The sequence below is a fragment of the Taeniopygia guttata genome, chromosome 9 (genome assembly GCF_048771995.1).
Source record: "Taeniopygia guttata chromosome 9, bTaeGut7.mat, whole genome shotgun sequence".
In the NCBI taxonomy this organism is placed as follows: domain Eukaryota; kingdom Metazoa; phylum Chordata; class Aves; order Passeriformes; family Estrildidae; genus Taeniopygia; species Taeniopygia guttata.
Genome location: NC_133034.1, coordinates 17,607,926 through 17,623,456, shown reverse-complemented (window position 1 = coordinate 17,623,456; position 15,531 = coordinate 17,607,926). Strand labels below are relative to the sequence as shown.

At 62.5% G+C, this 15,531-nt stretch overlaps 2 protein-coding genes across 5 annotated transcripts; one reads left to right on the top strand and one right to left on the bottom strand.

The window, feature by feature from the left end:
• Positions 1-81: 81 nt before the first annotated feature.
• On the top strand, positions 82-2,956 carry ALG3 (ALG3 alpha-1,3- mannosyltransferase). Its single transcript, XM_030280215.4, has 9 exons — positions 82-232; positions 509-608; positions 692-839; positions 976-1,136; positions 1,274-1,394; positions 1,644-1,849; positions 2,070-2,146; positions 2,326-2,470; positions 2,573-2,956. The coding sequence occupies exons 1-9, from the start codon at positions 82-84 to the stop codon at positions 2,760-2,762; spliced, it is 1,299 nt and encodes a 432-aa protein (XP_030136075.1). The 3' UTR covers positions 2,763-2,956.
• A 363-nt stretch (positions 2,957-3,319) lies between these two features.
• VWA5B2 (von Willebrand factor A domain containing 5B2) lies at positions 3,320-15,220 on the bottom strand. Of its 4 annotated transcripts, none has more exons than XM_030280201.4 (22): positions 14,934-15,220; positions 11,519-11,673; positions 10,972-11,133; positions 10,423-10,648; positions 10,163-10,317; positions 9,605-9,736; positions 9,375-9,499; positions 9,071-9,247; positions 8,878-8,988; positions 8,569-8,771; positions 8,194-8,308; positions 7,934-8,119; positions 7,706-7,814; positions 7,340-7,629; positions 6,020-6,245; positions 5,592-5,936; positions 5,378-5,515; positions 5,188-5,307; positions 4,867-4,944; positions 4,597-4,666; positions 4,263-4,371; positions 3,320-3,966 (listed from the first exon to the last, which is right to left on the bottom strand). In XM_030280201.4, the coding sequence occupies exons 2-22, from the start codon at positions 11,655-11,657 to the stop codon at positions 3,358-3,360; spliced, it is 3,825 nt and encodes a 1,274-aa protein (XP_030136061.4). In that variant the 5' UTR covers positions 11,658-11,673; positions 14,934-15,220; the 3' UTR covers positions 3,320-3,357. The 4 variants fall into 4 exon arrangements, with proteins under 4 accessions (XP_030136061.4, XP_030136062.4, XP_030136059.4 ...); XM_030280202.4 differs by having other exon boundaries at positions 7,706-7,811; XM_030280199.4 differs by having other exon boundaries at positions 7,706-7,844; positions 14,934-15,219.
• Positions 15,221-15,531: the final 311 nt, after the last annotated feature.

Genomic DNA, 15,531 nt, shown 5'->3' with positions numbered 1-15,531 from the left:
GGGAGCACCGGGCGCCACGTGCGGCTTCCGGTCCGGGCCGGCGCGCCGCGCTCAGCGCTCCGGGCGGAAACACGGAGCGGAATGGCGGCGGGGCGGGGGGCGGCGGCGCTGCGGCGGGCATGGCGGGAGCGGCGGGCGGCGCTGCTGGAGCCCCGCTACACCCCGCTGGTGGCCGCCTGCCTCTGCCTGGCCGAGGGCGGTGTCAACCTCTGGGTCATCCGCAGGGTCCCCTGTGAGTGCCCGGGGCTGGCCCCGGGGATGGCGGTGCGGGGCGGTGCGGGGATAGGGACGGCGCGGCCCCGGGCTGGGAGGTGATGGCGGCGCTTGTCCCGGGGATGCCGCAGGCACGGGGACAGAGCTGCCCCGGCCCCCCGGGCAGGGCACAGGGCCGGCGGAGGGGCAGGGGCCGGCGGGGGAAGAGCCCGCGCTGGCAGCGGGGCCGGGCCGGGGGTCTGGAGGCGGGTCAGCCCCCGCAGTGCCCCCGCGGCCCTGACCCGCCGTCCCGCAGACACCGAGATCGACTGGAAGGCCTACATGCAGGAGGTGGAGGGATTCGCCAACGGCACCCTCGACTACACCCGGCTGAAGGGCGACACCGGGCCGCTGGTGTGAGTGACGGTGACACCGGCTCGCCGAGACCGGCGGCTCCCCTCCGGCCGCGGGGCCGGGCCTCACTCCGCTCTCCCCACAGCTACCCCGCCGGCTTCGTGTACATCTTCCTGGGGCTGTACCACGCCACGGGCCGCGGCTCCGATGTCCGCCTGGCACAGTACCTGTTCGCCGGCCTCTACCTCATCAACCTGCTCCTCGTCTTCCGCATCTACTGCCGAACCAGCAAGGTACTGCGGCCAGGGCTCCTGCCGGCGCTTGGGACTCCCCTGGCGAGGGGACACCTGGCTGTGGAGGAGCTCAGCAGCAGCAGCAGGGACTCCAGGACAGGCTGCTTGACCCTTTTGTGTTTCTGTCCCCTGCAAGGTCCCTCCCTATGTTTTCTTCTTCATGTGCTGCGCCTCATACCGCATCCACTCCATCTTTGTCCTGCGGCTCTTTAACGACCCTGTGGCCATGGCCATCCTCTTCCTCGCCATCAACCTCTTCCTGGAGGAGCGCTGGTCCTGGGGCTGCCTCCTCTTCAGGTGAGGGGCTGGGAGCTGCTCTCCGCGGGGTGCTGGGTGCGTGAGCCAGCTCAGCCCCAGGAGGAGGCTGCGTTTGGCTCAGGGGCTGCCTGGGCTCCCGTGTGGGCTCCGCAGTGGTAATGCAGCTTCCTGCTCAGCCTGGCTGTGTCCGTGAAGATGAACATCCTCCTCTTCGCCCCTGGACTCCTCTTTCTCCTCCTGCAACGGTTTGGTCTCCTGGGCTGTATCCCCAAGCTCTGCATCTGTGCCCTGCTCCAGGTGGGTCCCTGTTTGCAGGGAGTAGTGGGCTGCCTTGCCAGGCTGCAGAGCCATGGGTGGAGACAGCAGTACCAGCACCTGTGGCCTCTCACAGCAAGCTGGGTGTTGATAAATAGTCTAACTCAGGTGACTTTCGTCTTTGGCTGACTGTCCCTGTCACCACACATAGCACTGGGCTTCTCAGGAGGTAGCCAGGGTAACAGTGACCTGGTGTAGGGCTCTGTGATGGTGCTGGTGTGTCCCTGGCAGGTGCTTCTGGGCCTGCCCTTCCTGCTGGTGAACCCCGTGGGGTACCTGACCCGCTCCTTTGACCTGGGCCGCCAGTTCCAGTTTAAGTGGACAGTGAACTGGCGCTTCCTCCCAGAAGAGGTTTTCCACAATCGAGTCTTCCATGCTGCTCTGCTCCTGGCTCACTTGGCAGGCCTGGGGCTCTTTGCACTGCACCGGTGGCACAGGTGAGAACTGGGGTTCCCCACGGGTGTTGATCCCTGCCAATCCCATGTGCAGGATACAGATCTATGACTCCCCCACCCCTGCAGTGCTGCAGGCGTGATTGGAGGGCAGTTACTGCCCTATTTTGGGCAATCTACGGCCCAGGCATTGTGGCTCACAGGGGAACACTGGGGTGGGAGAGACTTTCAGCAGCTTAGATCAATGTTTGTTCTTCCCTCTCAGTTCCAAAGAGAACATCCTGACTCTGTTGAAGGATCCTGCCAAAAGAAAACCCGCATCCCCTCGCTTGACTGTCAACAATATCCTTTGGCAGGGTGGGCAGCAAGGAGGGAGGGAGAGGGCAGGCAGAAACCTGGTTGGGTCCCAGGTCATGCAGTGCTGTTGTACCAGCCTGCCCTGGGAAAAGCAGCTATACTGGGGAGCTGATGTGGGACCACAGCTCCAGCCTCCTGTGTTTGCCCCCTTAATGCCAGTGCATGGATTGTCTTCATCCTCTTCTCCTCCAACTTCCTGGGTGTCTGCTGCAGCCGCTCCCTGCACTACCAGTTCTATGTCTGGTATTTCCACACGCTGCCCTACCTACTCTGGTGCACCCCCACCACCAAGCTCGCCCACATGCCCAAGTACGTGCTGGCAGGGAGGGGGAGCACCCATCTGCTGTGGGGCTGGGAGCGAGGATGGCTGGCGTGTCCCCCACACTGACCCCCAGCTTTCCCCCTGCACAGGGTGCTGCTGCTGGGCGTGATCGAGCTCTGCTGGAACACCTACCCCTCCACAGTCTGCAGCTCCCTCTCCCTGCACATCTGCCATGGACTCATCCTGCTCCAACTCTGGTACGGCACAGCCCCCACACCAGTGTCACACACCCCTGCACCGAGCAGGAAACCCACAGCCATGTCCAAGAAAGCCCAGTGAGAGTGGGGATGGCCGGTGGGAACTGGCCTCTGGAACTGCCCCATCTGCCTGCTCTTTTCCCACTTGACTCCCGGGCTGCCCACAGCAATCCCAAGAAGGCCGTGAGCCCTGGAACTGTGCAAAGGGGGCAGGTGTGGGGACCCCAAAAGGCAGGACTTCCGAATAAAGGGGGCTTTGTGTGCCCTTCCCCAAAATCCTTGTCCTGTGATGATGTCAGAACAGCTGTCCTTGGACTTGCCTCACCTGAGGGAAGGCAGAGTATCTTCTGGAGCCATGGGCACTCTCGCTTCCCAGCTGTGGGAAGGGGGTGCCCAGGGCTGGCAGCAGCCTCTGGGGTGAGGTTAGAAGAGAGGAGCTGCAAAACTGCTTTGCCTCAAGGTTTAATTTGCTTTGATGGAGCCCAGGAATCCCTCCAGTACAGCTTTTCCTATTCCCCTGCCTGCTCCCTCCCACCAGAGATGGCTGGTGACCCCCTCCTAGGATTCTGGTGAGTCCTGGCATGGCCTGAATGGAGGCAGCAGCTCTCTGCTGATAACAGAGACACCAGCGCAGGTGGCTGGGAGCCAGGTGTCTTTATTGGCCCCTTGGGCGGCCGTCAGACGTTGTTGGGGTTGTAGCACAGCATGTTCAGCTTGATGTTCTCGTCCCAGTGACGCAGCAGCAGGAACAAGTGCCTGGCTGCCCCTTTGAGGCAGCCCACGTCCACCCCCTCGGGCAGGCGCTGCGCCTGCAGCCACGCATCCGCCTTGGCTGCCACCAGCTCCCACTCCTCAAAGAACCCAGCACAGCGGTGCTCCAGCCACGCCAAGGCCACCGCCGTGGCCCAGCTGGCACTCTCCAGATCCTCTGGCCCCATGTCCTGGCAGCTCACACCGGCCTCAGAGGGGGCAGCCGAGTGGGGCCCGGTGTCGGACTCGGAGCCGTGCCCGCTGTCCGCCTGCGCCCACGCGGCTGCGCTGGGCACCTCGGAGCAAGTGCTGCGGGATGGGGGCGAGCTGGGCTGCGGGGCTGTGATGGGCTCCTCGCCCTCCTCAGCCCCGGGCCCTGCCTCAGGCATGCTCCTGGCCCCCGGGGACACGGGGCTGAGGCTGGCACGGTGGGAGGCGTAGGGGGAGGCGCGGCGCAGGCGGTCCAGGGGGATCTGCACCACTTCAGAGAAGCTCTCGGTGAGCTGGAACGGCCCCCGGGCTTGCTGCAGCTGCACCTGCAAGGAGGGGGACAGACGAGTGGGGAGGCAGGCAGGGGTGCAGACCCACCGCAGCACCAAACAGTGGGGGCTGCAGGAGTGTCCCTGGGGCACAGGGACAGTCGAACGCCCCCCAAAAAGCCAACCAAGAGCCCCACAGACATTTAAGGGTGCAGCAGGGCTGAGCAGGCACCTACTTGGGAGCATTTTCTGCTGCTCGTGCAATCGGGCACAACCTGGGTGGCTCAGCTGGCACCCAGCAGGGCAGGTTCCCCCGCTGGGATGGGGACAGGGGACAGGCAGCAGGTCCTTACCAGCGGGAGGTAGTCGTGGCTCGCGTGGTTGCTGGGGCGCTCGCTTTCGGGGCTGAGGCACTGCGAGCGCAGCACCAGGCTGGGACCTCTGCGCCTGCTCAGGCTAAACCTGTGGGGTCACAGGCAAGATAACAGGATTGGGAGGGATTCCTGAAAGACAGCTGGACACCAAGCTGCTGCAGGGAAGGGGCTGAAGTACCAAACCCCCCCGTTTATGCTGCAGGAGCTGGCAGGGGACAGGGGACCAGCATCTCCCAAAAAGTGGCACTGTCCCCTTCTCCCCACAATGCGCCATTTTTTTGGTCCCTTGTATCCCCCCATCCCACAGTGTCACCTGGAGCCTGTGATGCTCTCTGTGGATTTCTGGGAGCCCATGGAGGTGGTGGAGGGGCTGGATGGAGGCCCTGCAAGGGGGAACAGTTAAGCACAGTGGGAACATGATGCACCCAGAGGTGTGTCCTGCTGCCCAGTACCTGGGAGGGCAGCTCAGCCCACGTGCCCAGGGTACTGAGGGCACAGTGGATGCTCCAGCTGTGGCAGGACATCAAGGGTACCCCATCTCCCACCCTCATCCAGCCATTGGCCCCCTCCAGCCTGGACACACCGTTTGAGTGGTTCGGCTTTTCCCAGCCAAAGGTAGGGGAGGAGATGCTGCCCAGAGACCTGGCGATCTCATCTCGCTCTGCAAAAGAGCAAAATCTTGTGGGGCCCCGGGCTCCAGGGACCTCATGGCTCACAGCTGCTCTCAGGGGCTGCTATGCTGTTCCCCCACGCCCCCTCCCCAGTACAGGGCAGATGCCTCTTTCCAGATATCCACAGCACCCTAGGCAGGATCGGCCCCACACAGGCAGCAGCTGAGGATCTCCAGAGACCCCAGTGCAGATCCCTGGGGAGCATGAGTTGACATAAAGGTCTAAATCAGTACCTGCAGTGCCAGGGGCCTCATCCTGCTGCTCTACATCCTGCTGCTGCCCCTGACCCGCTGAGGAGCTCCGGTGGTGCCAGTTCCCTGCCGCAGCAGCTCTCGTCCGGCCGGCTGAGCCAGCTGCAAGGGATGATGCCACCTCAACCCTCTGTCCCCTTGCTGCCCCCTCCCACCAGGCCCTTGTCCGTACCTATGCCCCACACCTCGGGGGCTGCGGGCAGGGCCGCCTGCGTGGCACCGTCCACGGGCACCAGGCGGGTGTAGAGGGAAGGCACGTTGCAGGCTTTGCTGGTTTGCACGGCTTTCAGGCGGAACCGGCGGGCAAAACCTGCCCGGAGCAACGTGGTTAGGGCAGGGGAGGGGGGGATGCTGGAGCCGCAGTGGGGAGAGGCACCGGCACCCACCCTGCTCCAGCTTGGCTTCCCGCTGTGCCACGCTCTCGCTGTCCCGGACCACGGAGCGCGCTGCCAGGCGGTGCAGCGGCTTGTCCCAGGCTTTGGCCGCCCGCCGCGGCGGGACCTCCCTGCCTGGCACCTCCCGGGGCTGCAGCAGGGACTCCAGCGAGGCTGTCACCTCCCAGGACACCGGCCCGCCGGCCCGCAGCGCGTGGATCACCACCTGGCAGCGCAGGGCCGTGCCCGCTTCACCCAGGCTGGCCTGCCCCGGCTCGGGCACTGGCGAGGCGCTGAAGAGGTAGGAGGGCTCCACCAGCATGTCCCAGTCCAGGTGTGTGGGCGAGAGGAGATTATCTGGGACACGGCAAAGGCTGGGCTCAGCGAGGCGGGGGCACCTGCCCCACCGCGCCACCCGCGCCCCCAGAGCCGGCACACACTTGACTCCGCCGCGCTGGGCTGCGTTTGCAGCGGCTGAGGTGCCAGCTGATCCAGCCGCCCCTCCAGGGACTGGTTCCTCTTCTGGGACACCTTTTCCAGGGCCTGGCAGAGGCGATGGGCGTCCAGCTCCCCGTGTGGCGTGGAAAAGCTGCGCCCAGCCAGGGCAGCGCGTGCCAGCGCCTTCTTCTGCCGCGCCAGCTCCTCCGTGCTCAGGGCCACCGGCACCTGCGGTGGGGACAGGGCTGTTGGCAAGCCTGGCACAGAGCCCAGCTTGCCCTGAGCTGTGATGGGGCACCCGCACCTCTCGGGCTGCTGGTGGAGCCTTGGCTGTCGTCAGCCCCAGTGCTCTGCGGGCTGGCACCAGCTGCTTCCCAGGGATGCTGCCTTGGCACCACAGGCATGGGAAGCACCCACACAGGAGTTTGCAAACATCCCTGGGGACTGACTCAGACTGATGCTGGAATTGCCAGGGATTTGTGTGTGTGCAGAAGTGAGGTTAACTAGGATGCTCAGGCTGGATGATGTTACAATGGGATGCGTTCCCCAGTGCAGAGTGATGTCCCTGCATTAAGATGCTTCCCCTAAAAGCCATGTCAGGGCAGTGGCACCCATGCCACCTCTCACCTCGGCAGCAGGGAGTTGGAAGGATCATTTACTCTGCAGGGAAATCACTTACGCTTGACATTTCAGCAGCAAAGGGCACCAGCTGTACTGCTGTGTGACAGGAGTGGGTTACCTAAGCCACTGGGAAGGAGCGTGTCCTGGTGCTGGGTGACAGCTGGCCTCACCAAGCCATGGGGCCACCGTCACTGGGGCAGCTGCCTTTCCCCATCCCAGAGACCCAGCTGGGTTCCAAACCCAGGTATGAAGCAGTGGGGATGTGGCTCACTGCTAATGAAGTGTCTGGCAGTGTTGGCTGAGGGCTGAAGGAGCCAGGCTGAAGCCCAGCCAGGCAGCCTTTCCTCTCTGGCTCGACAGATTTGTTATGTGACGCCAGCCCAGCTATTTTCATTTGGTTTCTGCAGCTTTAAGGCGTCACTGAGCTGGCTCAGGGGTGTCTGTTAGACACTCAGCTGACTGCTGGCCAGGGACACTTAAGGGACCAGCTGCTTAGTCCCCAGCTGTCCCACTTCAGTAGGGCAAAACCACCCAGGAACGTCCTCATGGCATTCATTGCTGATCCTTGCTTAAAATTCAGGCTACAGCCCTCTGTTTCCCAGCCCAGTGGGCAGATGCCTGGGCACAACAGGGCACCGAGGCTCCAGCTAAGCCATGAACAACCTACACCATGCGCCCCTGCACCCCAGTGGCCTCCTTACCTTGGTGCCAGCTGGGGCAGACGGCAGCGGGGCAGATTTGGTGGAGGACTCGCAGAGGGACAGGCTCTTCTGGCCCTGCTGGGAGGTGACATCAGCACCAGGGGCCGAGGAGCCACCCTCAGGGGCCACATCCCGGGAACCAGTGGACTCGCTGCTGGTGGAGCTGCGGGAGAGCAGCCCCTGGCTGCGGTCAGTGCTGACAGAACAGTGCGTCAGGACATACTGCTCCTGGATGTAGGAGGGATGGTAAATCCGCTTCCAGATGTCTCCCCCAGAAACAGGATCGATACCTGCCCGGTGAGCAGATGCCCTGTTAGCCCATGGCTCCCATGACTGCCCCCTGCCCCAGCTCTGGACCCCACTCACTCCGCTCTGACACCTCTGTACTTCCAGAAAAAAGCTCCAGGGAGGCATCCCCAGTTCCTGGGTTGCTCTGGGGTGGCTGCCGGCTCTGCCCAGGACTGGGCACTTCCTGCTGGGAGAGAAAGGCTGAACCCCGGGAGCCCTGGGGAGAGAGGACGCCACCATCACCCCCAGCTGGGGGAGCAGCCGGCAGCACCGGGACCATCCTCCCCAGGCCGGTGCCAGCCGTACCGGTGGGCGCCTGTCCCCGAAACGGGCGATGCTGTAGAGGACACAGTAGCTGATGAGGCGGTCACCGGGGTAGAGGGCCGGGAGCTCGGTGGGTGAGAGCAGAGCCTCCATGCTGTCGGGGACGTACCAGTCGATGGTGATGTCGCTGATGGCTGGCTCGATCGCCTTCTTCAGGGACTTGATCAGCTGGGGTGGGGAGTGGGGACAGTGTCAGACACAGCGGTGTCCCCAGTGCCCCCCCGGCCCCACCTGGGTCTTACCTTGGGCTGCAGCCTCTCTGCTGGAGCCAGGAACTCGGCACGGCCCCGGCTCACCTTGGCCATGGCCTTCAGCAGCTGCCGGCACGCCCGCGGGCCCATGCCAAAGCTGAAGCACCTGTGGGAGAGCCAGGGGATGGAAACCACAGCTGGCAAATCCTTTAGCAGGGGTGGGCAGGGGTATCTGACAGCCAGAGCACTGCCCTGGCTCTGTGCTGGGCTGCAACACCCCAGGAAGAGCCGAGGCCGTGGGCTGAGGGTGAAGGACACCCTTGGGGCAGGCGCAGGCAAGATTGGAGGCTGTGCCAGGAGAAATCAGTGGGAGCAGCGCGGGGGATTTAGGGAACACGGAGCCCTGCCGCAGTGCCGGCGCTGTACCTGACGGTGCTGGCCTGCCTGCGCACCAGCCGGAGGATCCTGCTGGCATTGCCCGCTGCCGCGCCGGTGAACAGGAACAGCTGGCGAGGGTAGCCGTGGTGCAGGGGCTGTGCCAGCGCCCAGCCCAGGGCTGCCAGCAGGTTGGTGCCACCGGGGTCTGCCCGCAGTCCGCCGAGGTGCTCGCAGGCGCGCCGCAGCGTCTCCTGCCAGCGCAAAGAGCCCGGCTCACCAGCCCCCACCCCAGTCAAGGAGCTGGGAGAAGGACAAAGGGGGGTTAGTGGGTCCCCAGGATTTGCCCGTGGTACTCACGTTGCTGCAGAGGCGACTGGATGGGAAGAGCGGCTTGATGTCAGCGCCGAAGCTGGCGAGGTTGAGCAGTGTTCCTGACGGGAGGCTCTTCAGGGCCACCAGCAAAGCCTCCTGAGGTGACAGCAGGGACCAGGGACAGCTGCTAAAGGCTGGCCACCCAGGGAGCACCCCTGGACCCATGGCCGTGCCTCACCTTGACCTTGTCAAGGTCGGGGCCGCTGATGGAGTCGCTGCGGTCAATGAGGAAGAGGATCTCGCGGGTGACGCTCTGCAGGTCCCCCGGGACGCCCTCCACAGCCGGGCAGAAGTTCAGCATCAGCACGGGGTTGGGGAAGATGTCCTTGTGGAAACGCTTCTGCACGAAAGCCACCTGCGAGCCAGGCAGGTCAGAGGCTTTCTCACACCCTCCAGACCACACCAACGTCTTCCTCACCCAGAGCCCACCACCTCTCCCTTTCCTCCTCCTGGCTGGGGCAGCAGTAGCTGTGCCCTGTCACCTGTCTCTCGCCACTGCTGTCCTTCCTGGCAATCCGCACGTAATCCCGGCGGCTCCGGATGTGCGCCTCGTACTCCGGGTACGTCATGGTGCCTTCCTCGATCACCAGGTGGGGGCTGTGGGGCTCTGAGGGGCACAAGACAGTTACCCTGTGCTGCAAGGGGCCGGGGGATGCTCTGGATGTTTCTGGGGTAATGCCTCAAAGCCTCCAAGGGCACCATCTCCCCTCACCACAAGGGTAGAGGATGATCTCCAGGTCCCTGTCATAGCGGTGGGGCTCGGCTAGGGTGACACAGGTGGTGGTGGCAGAATTGGCCCAGGGGTCAGCATCAGCTCTCAGGGCATGTGACGGGCTCTCCAGCCCTGCAAAGAAGGGAAGGCAGCAGGTAAGTCCCTCACTAACCCCCTCCTCAGCCCCCACACACCAAGCCCCACAGCAGTGGCTTTTCCAACAGAGCTAATGGGATTGACTGGGCCAGCAGCAAGGAGCACATCCCCACCAACCAGCCATCTTCCCCTCCTCACCCACCCTCTCCCCAGTGCATCACATCACCCCAGGGAAGGAGACTGCTGACCTAGAGCTGCCCAAAGGCACAGGCAGGGTGACTTTGAGGGGTCCCAGCCCCAGGGATGGAATGGAAAAAGGGATTCTTCATCTGGAGGGAGTGTAAGAGGATGCCCAGGAACAGGCCCTCACATCCTCCTAGAAGGGAGGGACCAGGGAACATCACCCACGTTTTAAGGAGGTTTTACACAACCAGCTGATAACACCCAAGCCACCCTCCCTACCTGCCAGCAAGCAGGGGCCCTTCACCAGCAGCTCGAAGGCGAACTCGTAAGGAAAAGGGTTGTAGGGTCGTCCGCGAAAGACATCCACATTCTCCACAGGCACCACAGTGGGTGACTGGCTCCGGGCACCTGGCCCCCCAAAACAGCTTGTGGGGCTGCAAGGGGAGAGGGGGTGATGGCTCCTGCCCCCCCGGCCTGCTCGCCCAGCATTGGCATCGCCCCCCTGGGATGGCAGAGACTGAGGAAGCCATGAAAATCACCATAGGGCCAACCTGTCGTCACACAAGCTTGCCGGCTCGCTCTCGGGGTCGGCAGGGACGTGGGGTGTGAGGATGGGGGGCAGGAGGAGGCGCAGGGCCCCGTCCAGCAGCGTGGGCAGCTCCTGCACTGTGTTGAGGGTGACAGCCAGGCTCTCCGATGGGCACAGTGTGCCAGTGACCATGATGAAGGTGGAGCGCTCCACGTCCTCATCCAAGACAAGGTGGCCTAGGCAGGAGAGGGAGGAGGGATGGGGGAAGGTCAGTGAGGCACGTGGGGTTGTGGAGGGAGTCCTTAGTGGCCCTAATTGCTCCCAAAGGTGACAGCAGGGCACAGGTGTCACGAAGGCTGTGCACATGATGGCAGAGCCCCAGAAAAGGTGGAGGGAGGGGAAAGGAGATGTTGAGATCTCCAGCCCCAGAGACCCACCAGGCACTGGGGTGGCCTGGCAGGGGCTCTCAGCCCCTCGTATCCCCCCACACTTCCCCCCTTCCCGTTCTGAGGCTCCTGGCCAGGAACACCCAACAGCACCCCCCATGCCAGGCACTTACCCCTGGCACAGCGGCGCAGCCGGCCGGGGCTGGGGCTGCACTGGAGGCAGCAGTCCTCCAGCCGCTGCCGGTTCTGCACCTGGAACGTCACCCGCCGGCTGCCCACGGCTGCCTCAAAGCCGGCCACCACCTCCGACTCCTCCAGTGGGTAGATGAAGATGCCTGCAGGCAGAAGAGAGCCCCGAGGCAGATGCCAGCACGGCCACTGCCGTGGCACGAACAGCCCATGGGAGCCCCTTGAGAACCCGTCTGACTCGCAGCACGACTGAGACGCGGGCGAGTGAGATACGGGAGCAACCCAGAGCGAGGATGAAATCCTCCTGTCCCTCCGTGGTGGCAATCCGTGTGCTCAGTCTCACTCTCCTCCTGCCCACAGTGTGTGACAGTGGCCCCACCTCTGCTGGCCTCCGTCTTCACTCCCCAGACTGAGCAAGGTTTGGGGGTCGGGACACAGACGGGCTGGAGGCAGGATGCTCTCCAGCACAGGGGTTTTAGGGGGCTGTGCAGGCAGCCCGGGTCCCTGCTAGACCCCATAGCCCTCCCTTACCTTCCACAGGCTCCTTGTGGGGGTTGGTGTACGTGAGGTGAGCAGTGATGCTCAGGGAGTACCCGTTGGCACAAGCCTTCACCGTGGAGCTCTTCAGGGGCAGAGGCTCCCAGGACACGAGGGCGTAGAGGCCTGGCATGGTCCCTCAGTGGCAGCTGTGAGCAGAGGGAAGGCAGGCACTGGGTGCCCAGGGACGGGCTCTGGTGGAAGGGGCTTTGCCCATGAGCCATTTACATCTGCCCAGCCTGTGAGGGTGCAGGTCTCCAGCCTTCCCACATCCCAGGCTGTTCTTCAGCATGCACAGAACACACAGACCTGGGCCCAGGTCTCTCCTTGCACCCAGCCCACCTGTAAACCAGGTCTGGAGCCACAGGAGCCCACAGAAAGCTCAACAAAACTCCTGTGGGCAGTGGTTACATGCAAGCCCCAAGCCCTGGCAGACTAACAGGGACCCCTGAACAGAATGGATAAAGGCCAACCACGTGCAGCCCATCTCTCAGCCACTCCAGAGCAGCTCCAGAGCCTCTCCAGGCCATCTCCTGCACCGGCTGGGAGAGGAGCATCTGCTGCCTCCCATCTCCATTTGTCCACAGAGGTTACCAGGGTAATTTGTTTAAAAAAAAAAAGCCAACCAGAGGGGTGAGAAGCCCACAGTGTAACTAGGACAAAGCAGCCAGCCGTGTTTGCTGGGGGTTTAATAATTAACAACAAGGTCAGTGCTGCATGGAAGAACAGCACAGAGGGAATGCACTGCAGGGTGGAGCCCGACAAGTGGATGATCATCACCTTCTTTGCCCAGAAATGGAAGTGTCTAGGGTCCCACCTTTTGGCAGGAAGAGAGGTGGCTGGGGATGCCTTCCAGTTGTGACACCAACCCACTCCATACCTCTCTTCCCCTTGGGAAAAACACCCAGGAGCAGCATCACAAATAATTGTCAGGAGTCAAGGCATCTCTCCAACATCAGCTCACACTGTGCCATCAAGTATTTGTGTAAAATATTCCTGTCAGCCTCAGCCCTGGCTGTGTGGATCTGTGGACAGTGGGCATGGGGTCTGCTCCACATATGGGTCTGCACCTCTGCTCTGCCCCAAGCCGCTGTGACCCAGGAGCAGCCAGGCCCCCGCCCCACGCCATGTGCTGGTGCTCCAGCACACAGCGTGCCCAGGGCAAGGACACAGCCAGGTACAAGGGAGCCATCTGGTGCCCCCACTCCAGCGGCCTTCATCCTGGGAACAGCTCATAGGAGCTTTGGTAACGGGAGGCTCGGGGTGCCCTCGGCGTGTGGCCACAGAGCGGCTCTCACAGAGCATCCTTGAAAGCAGAGCAGGGCTACATCCTTGGAGGCAGCACCGGGACCAAACTCTCAGGGAGCCTTGCAGAAGTGCAGAAGTGCATTAGCAACATGGCTGCATCCCAGGAAAATCAGTCCATTACACCAGAGGAGCCATTTACATGCTCAGCTGGCATTGCAGGGTTATGCTGGCGGATCCTGGTCACCCAACCACACCCCATCATCACCAGCCCTCCACCCTCTCTGCAGGATGCTGCACGCACTGCTGCACCCCCAAACTGAGCTCCCAGCACACGAGGTGGCACAGGGTCCCTGCACAGCCTGCTGCTCCTCCACACTTGCAGTTCCACAGCTGGGAACATCAACGGCTCCTGCCGGTTCCTGCCCCGACCACAGCACCCAGACAGGATCTGGAGACCAGGGTGCCTCCAACCCAGCCACACTGAGCCATTAAAGATGTATTTCTCCCCAAAGCTGTTTAATTTGTTCCCAAGGCACCCAGTTTGATGCCCAGCAACGTGCCCACTGTTTGCCATGCCGCCTGCCAGCCGGGTCACTGCCAGCTTGTTTACCAGGGAGTTACTGGAGAAGCCGTCCCGGCTGTGTTTTATCACTTCTCTTTACATTTACCCTCACAGAGTAAACAGGCCCCATCTGGCCCTGCCACGCTTTGTGCTGACTGCTCTAAGCCCTGTGGTAATGAATAAAACCAGACCTGATGGTCCTCACCCCGGCTTCTCCATCCTCTTTCCCTGGGGCAGCAACTTGTTCCCAGATGCCAATGTGGCATCACCAACAGGTCCCCAGCCCTCTCCCCCTCTCCAGCACTATTTCCAGTACCTTCACAGCCCTCTCTTCTTCCTCCCCTCCACCTGCTGCCTACAGGAGCTGGTTAAACCAGCAACACCCCCAGTATAAAAGGGCTACAGCAGGCTGGGGGTAGCTCTCTGTGCTGGCAGCTAAAAATTGTCTGTGAAGGCAATAAGGAGCTGGCTCTTCCCTAGGTCAGAATAAATCAATTTTTCTCTTCTTGCCTGTGGGCAGGCTGAGTTTTCCAGCAAGGCTGAAAGGGAGGCAGGTGCCAGAGCCCAGCAGACCCTCCTTAGCTGTGTGGGGAGTTGCCAGAGTTTCACCTGCTGCAGCAAAAGCCGCCCAAGCCGGGGTTCAGCATGGTCCGGGGGAAGGAGGAGGCCAAACCCGACACAGGCAAACCCAGGAGAAATTTCCATTGGTGGCAGATAGACAGGCAGGTTCAATAGAAAGGATGGAAGGAGAGGAGCCCAAACCTCTGCAAGAGTGCCTGGAGTGAAGAGCCATCGCTGTCCCTGCTGCTCAGCTGCCTTACCCCCTGCTGCCCCAGCCTCCCCTCCCTGTGAGACATCCCCTGGGGCACAAAGGCAGGAGAGCAGGATCCACCCCAACTCCTGGGGCATGGAGAAGGCCATGGAGCCAGGAGGTGATGGTGCTGTTGCCCTATACCCATGGGACACACCACTTTGCAGAGCCCGAAGAGGAGTGAAGAGGAAAGGAATTGCTGGATGAGGCAAAGGACTGTCTCCAGCCTGTGGTGCCTCCTGCTTTGTTTGCTGGGGAGTGGGAACAGAGAGCAGAGTCCACTGCACATGCTGGCACTCCCACCCTGACTCCAACACCACCTCCAGGACCTGAGCTGCTGCTCTCGCCTCCCCAGAGCCACTAAAACCCCTGGAAAAACCCATCCTCGTGTCAGGGAACAGGAGTTACTTGTCCTCAATGCACCCTAACACAGGCACTCCCCAAAAGAAAAGTCTCAGCCCCATGGATTTCCCCTGACAAAGGCAAATCCTGGCAGGGCAGCCCCACAGGAGGGTCCCAGTGTCCCCCACCTCGGGACATCTGTGGCGTGGGCCAGGGACCCCTCGCTGATAACCTGGAGCGTGTTCCAGCAGTTACTGGAGCCAGCCCAGCCTGGTCCCTGCTGGATGGTGATTTCAGCACTTTTGTGGCCCTGCTGTCTCATCTCCACCTCTCACCCCTCCTATGACCCAGAGCTGCCCTGACAGCGGATGCGCAGCCCTGGGACACCCTCAGGGTCCCAAGCCACCATGGTCCCTGCCCTGCCTGCCCCTGGCCCTGGTCCTTACCTGGAGGAGGAGGAGGATGAGGATGACACAGAGGCTGCAGGCTCCTTCCAGCACCCGCTGGGTCCCTGCTTTCTGCAGAGCCCTGTTCCCTGGGGATGGGTTTCCCTGTCCCTCTGTCTGGGTGCTGCGGTACCCGGGGGATGAGCGGTCCTTCCCCGCCTCTCCCTGCTGCAGGCTCCCTCTCTGGCACTGGCTCCTTCACCGCCCTCGCTCCATCCCTCACTCCCTGTGCCAGCAGCAGAGCTGCTCCAAGCCCAGCCTCATTAAAGAGACACACTCCCTATACCGGCACCCCTGGGGGGGGGTGGGGGATGCTCTCACAGGGAACGCTGGGGGTCTCAGGGGACAGCCAACACCCTCAGAGAGTGACAGGCACCAGCCAAGAGCAGAGTCCATGGCTGTGGGCTGCTCTGTACCCACAGGATAGCGATGTCCAGGCAAACTGGTGAGACCCCTGGTGATGCTGCAGCAAGATAAACCATGGGGTTTGTCTAACTGGGACACGTAACCACCCCCTGTGTGCCCCCCAACAGATCATGAGGCAAAATAGCCCCCATCAACCAGATGAACTCTCCAGTACAAATAATGTTGGCCACAA

Bases quoted from the DNA above. Each gene is read 5' to 3' on its own strand.
- ALG3 (XM_030280215.4), top strand. From the start codon at position 82: ATGGCGGCGGGGCGGGGGGCGGCGGCGCTGCGGCGGGCATGGCGGGAG. The intron at 840-975 runs GTACTGCGGCCA...GTCCCCTGCAAG, and splicing joins TCTACTGCCGAACCAGCAAG to GTCCCTCCCTATGTTTTCTT. The intron at 1,137-1,273 runs GTGAGGGGCTGG...CTTCCTGCTCAG, and splicing joins TGGGGCTGCCTCCTCTTCAG to CCTGGCTGTGTCCGTGAAGA.
- VWA5B2 (XM_030280199.4), bottom strand. From the start codon at position 11,657: ATGCCAGGCCTCTACGCCCTCGTGTCCTGGGAGCCTCTGCCCCTGAAG. The intron at 8,120-8,193 runs GTAAGACCCAGG...TCCCCACCCCAG, and splicing joins CAGAGAGGCTGCAGCCCAAG to CTGATCAAGTCCCTGAAGAA. The intron at 5,308-5,377 runs GTACGGACAAGG...CATCCCTTGCAG, and splicing joins CCCCGAGGTGTGGGGCATAG to CTGGCTCAGCCGGCCGGACG.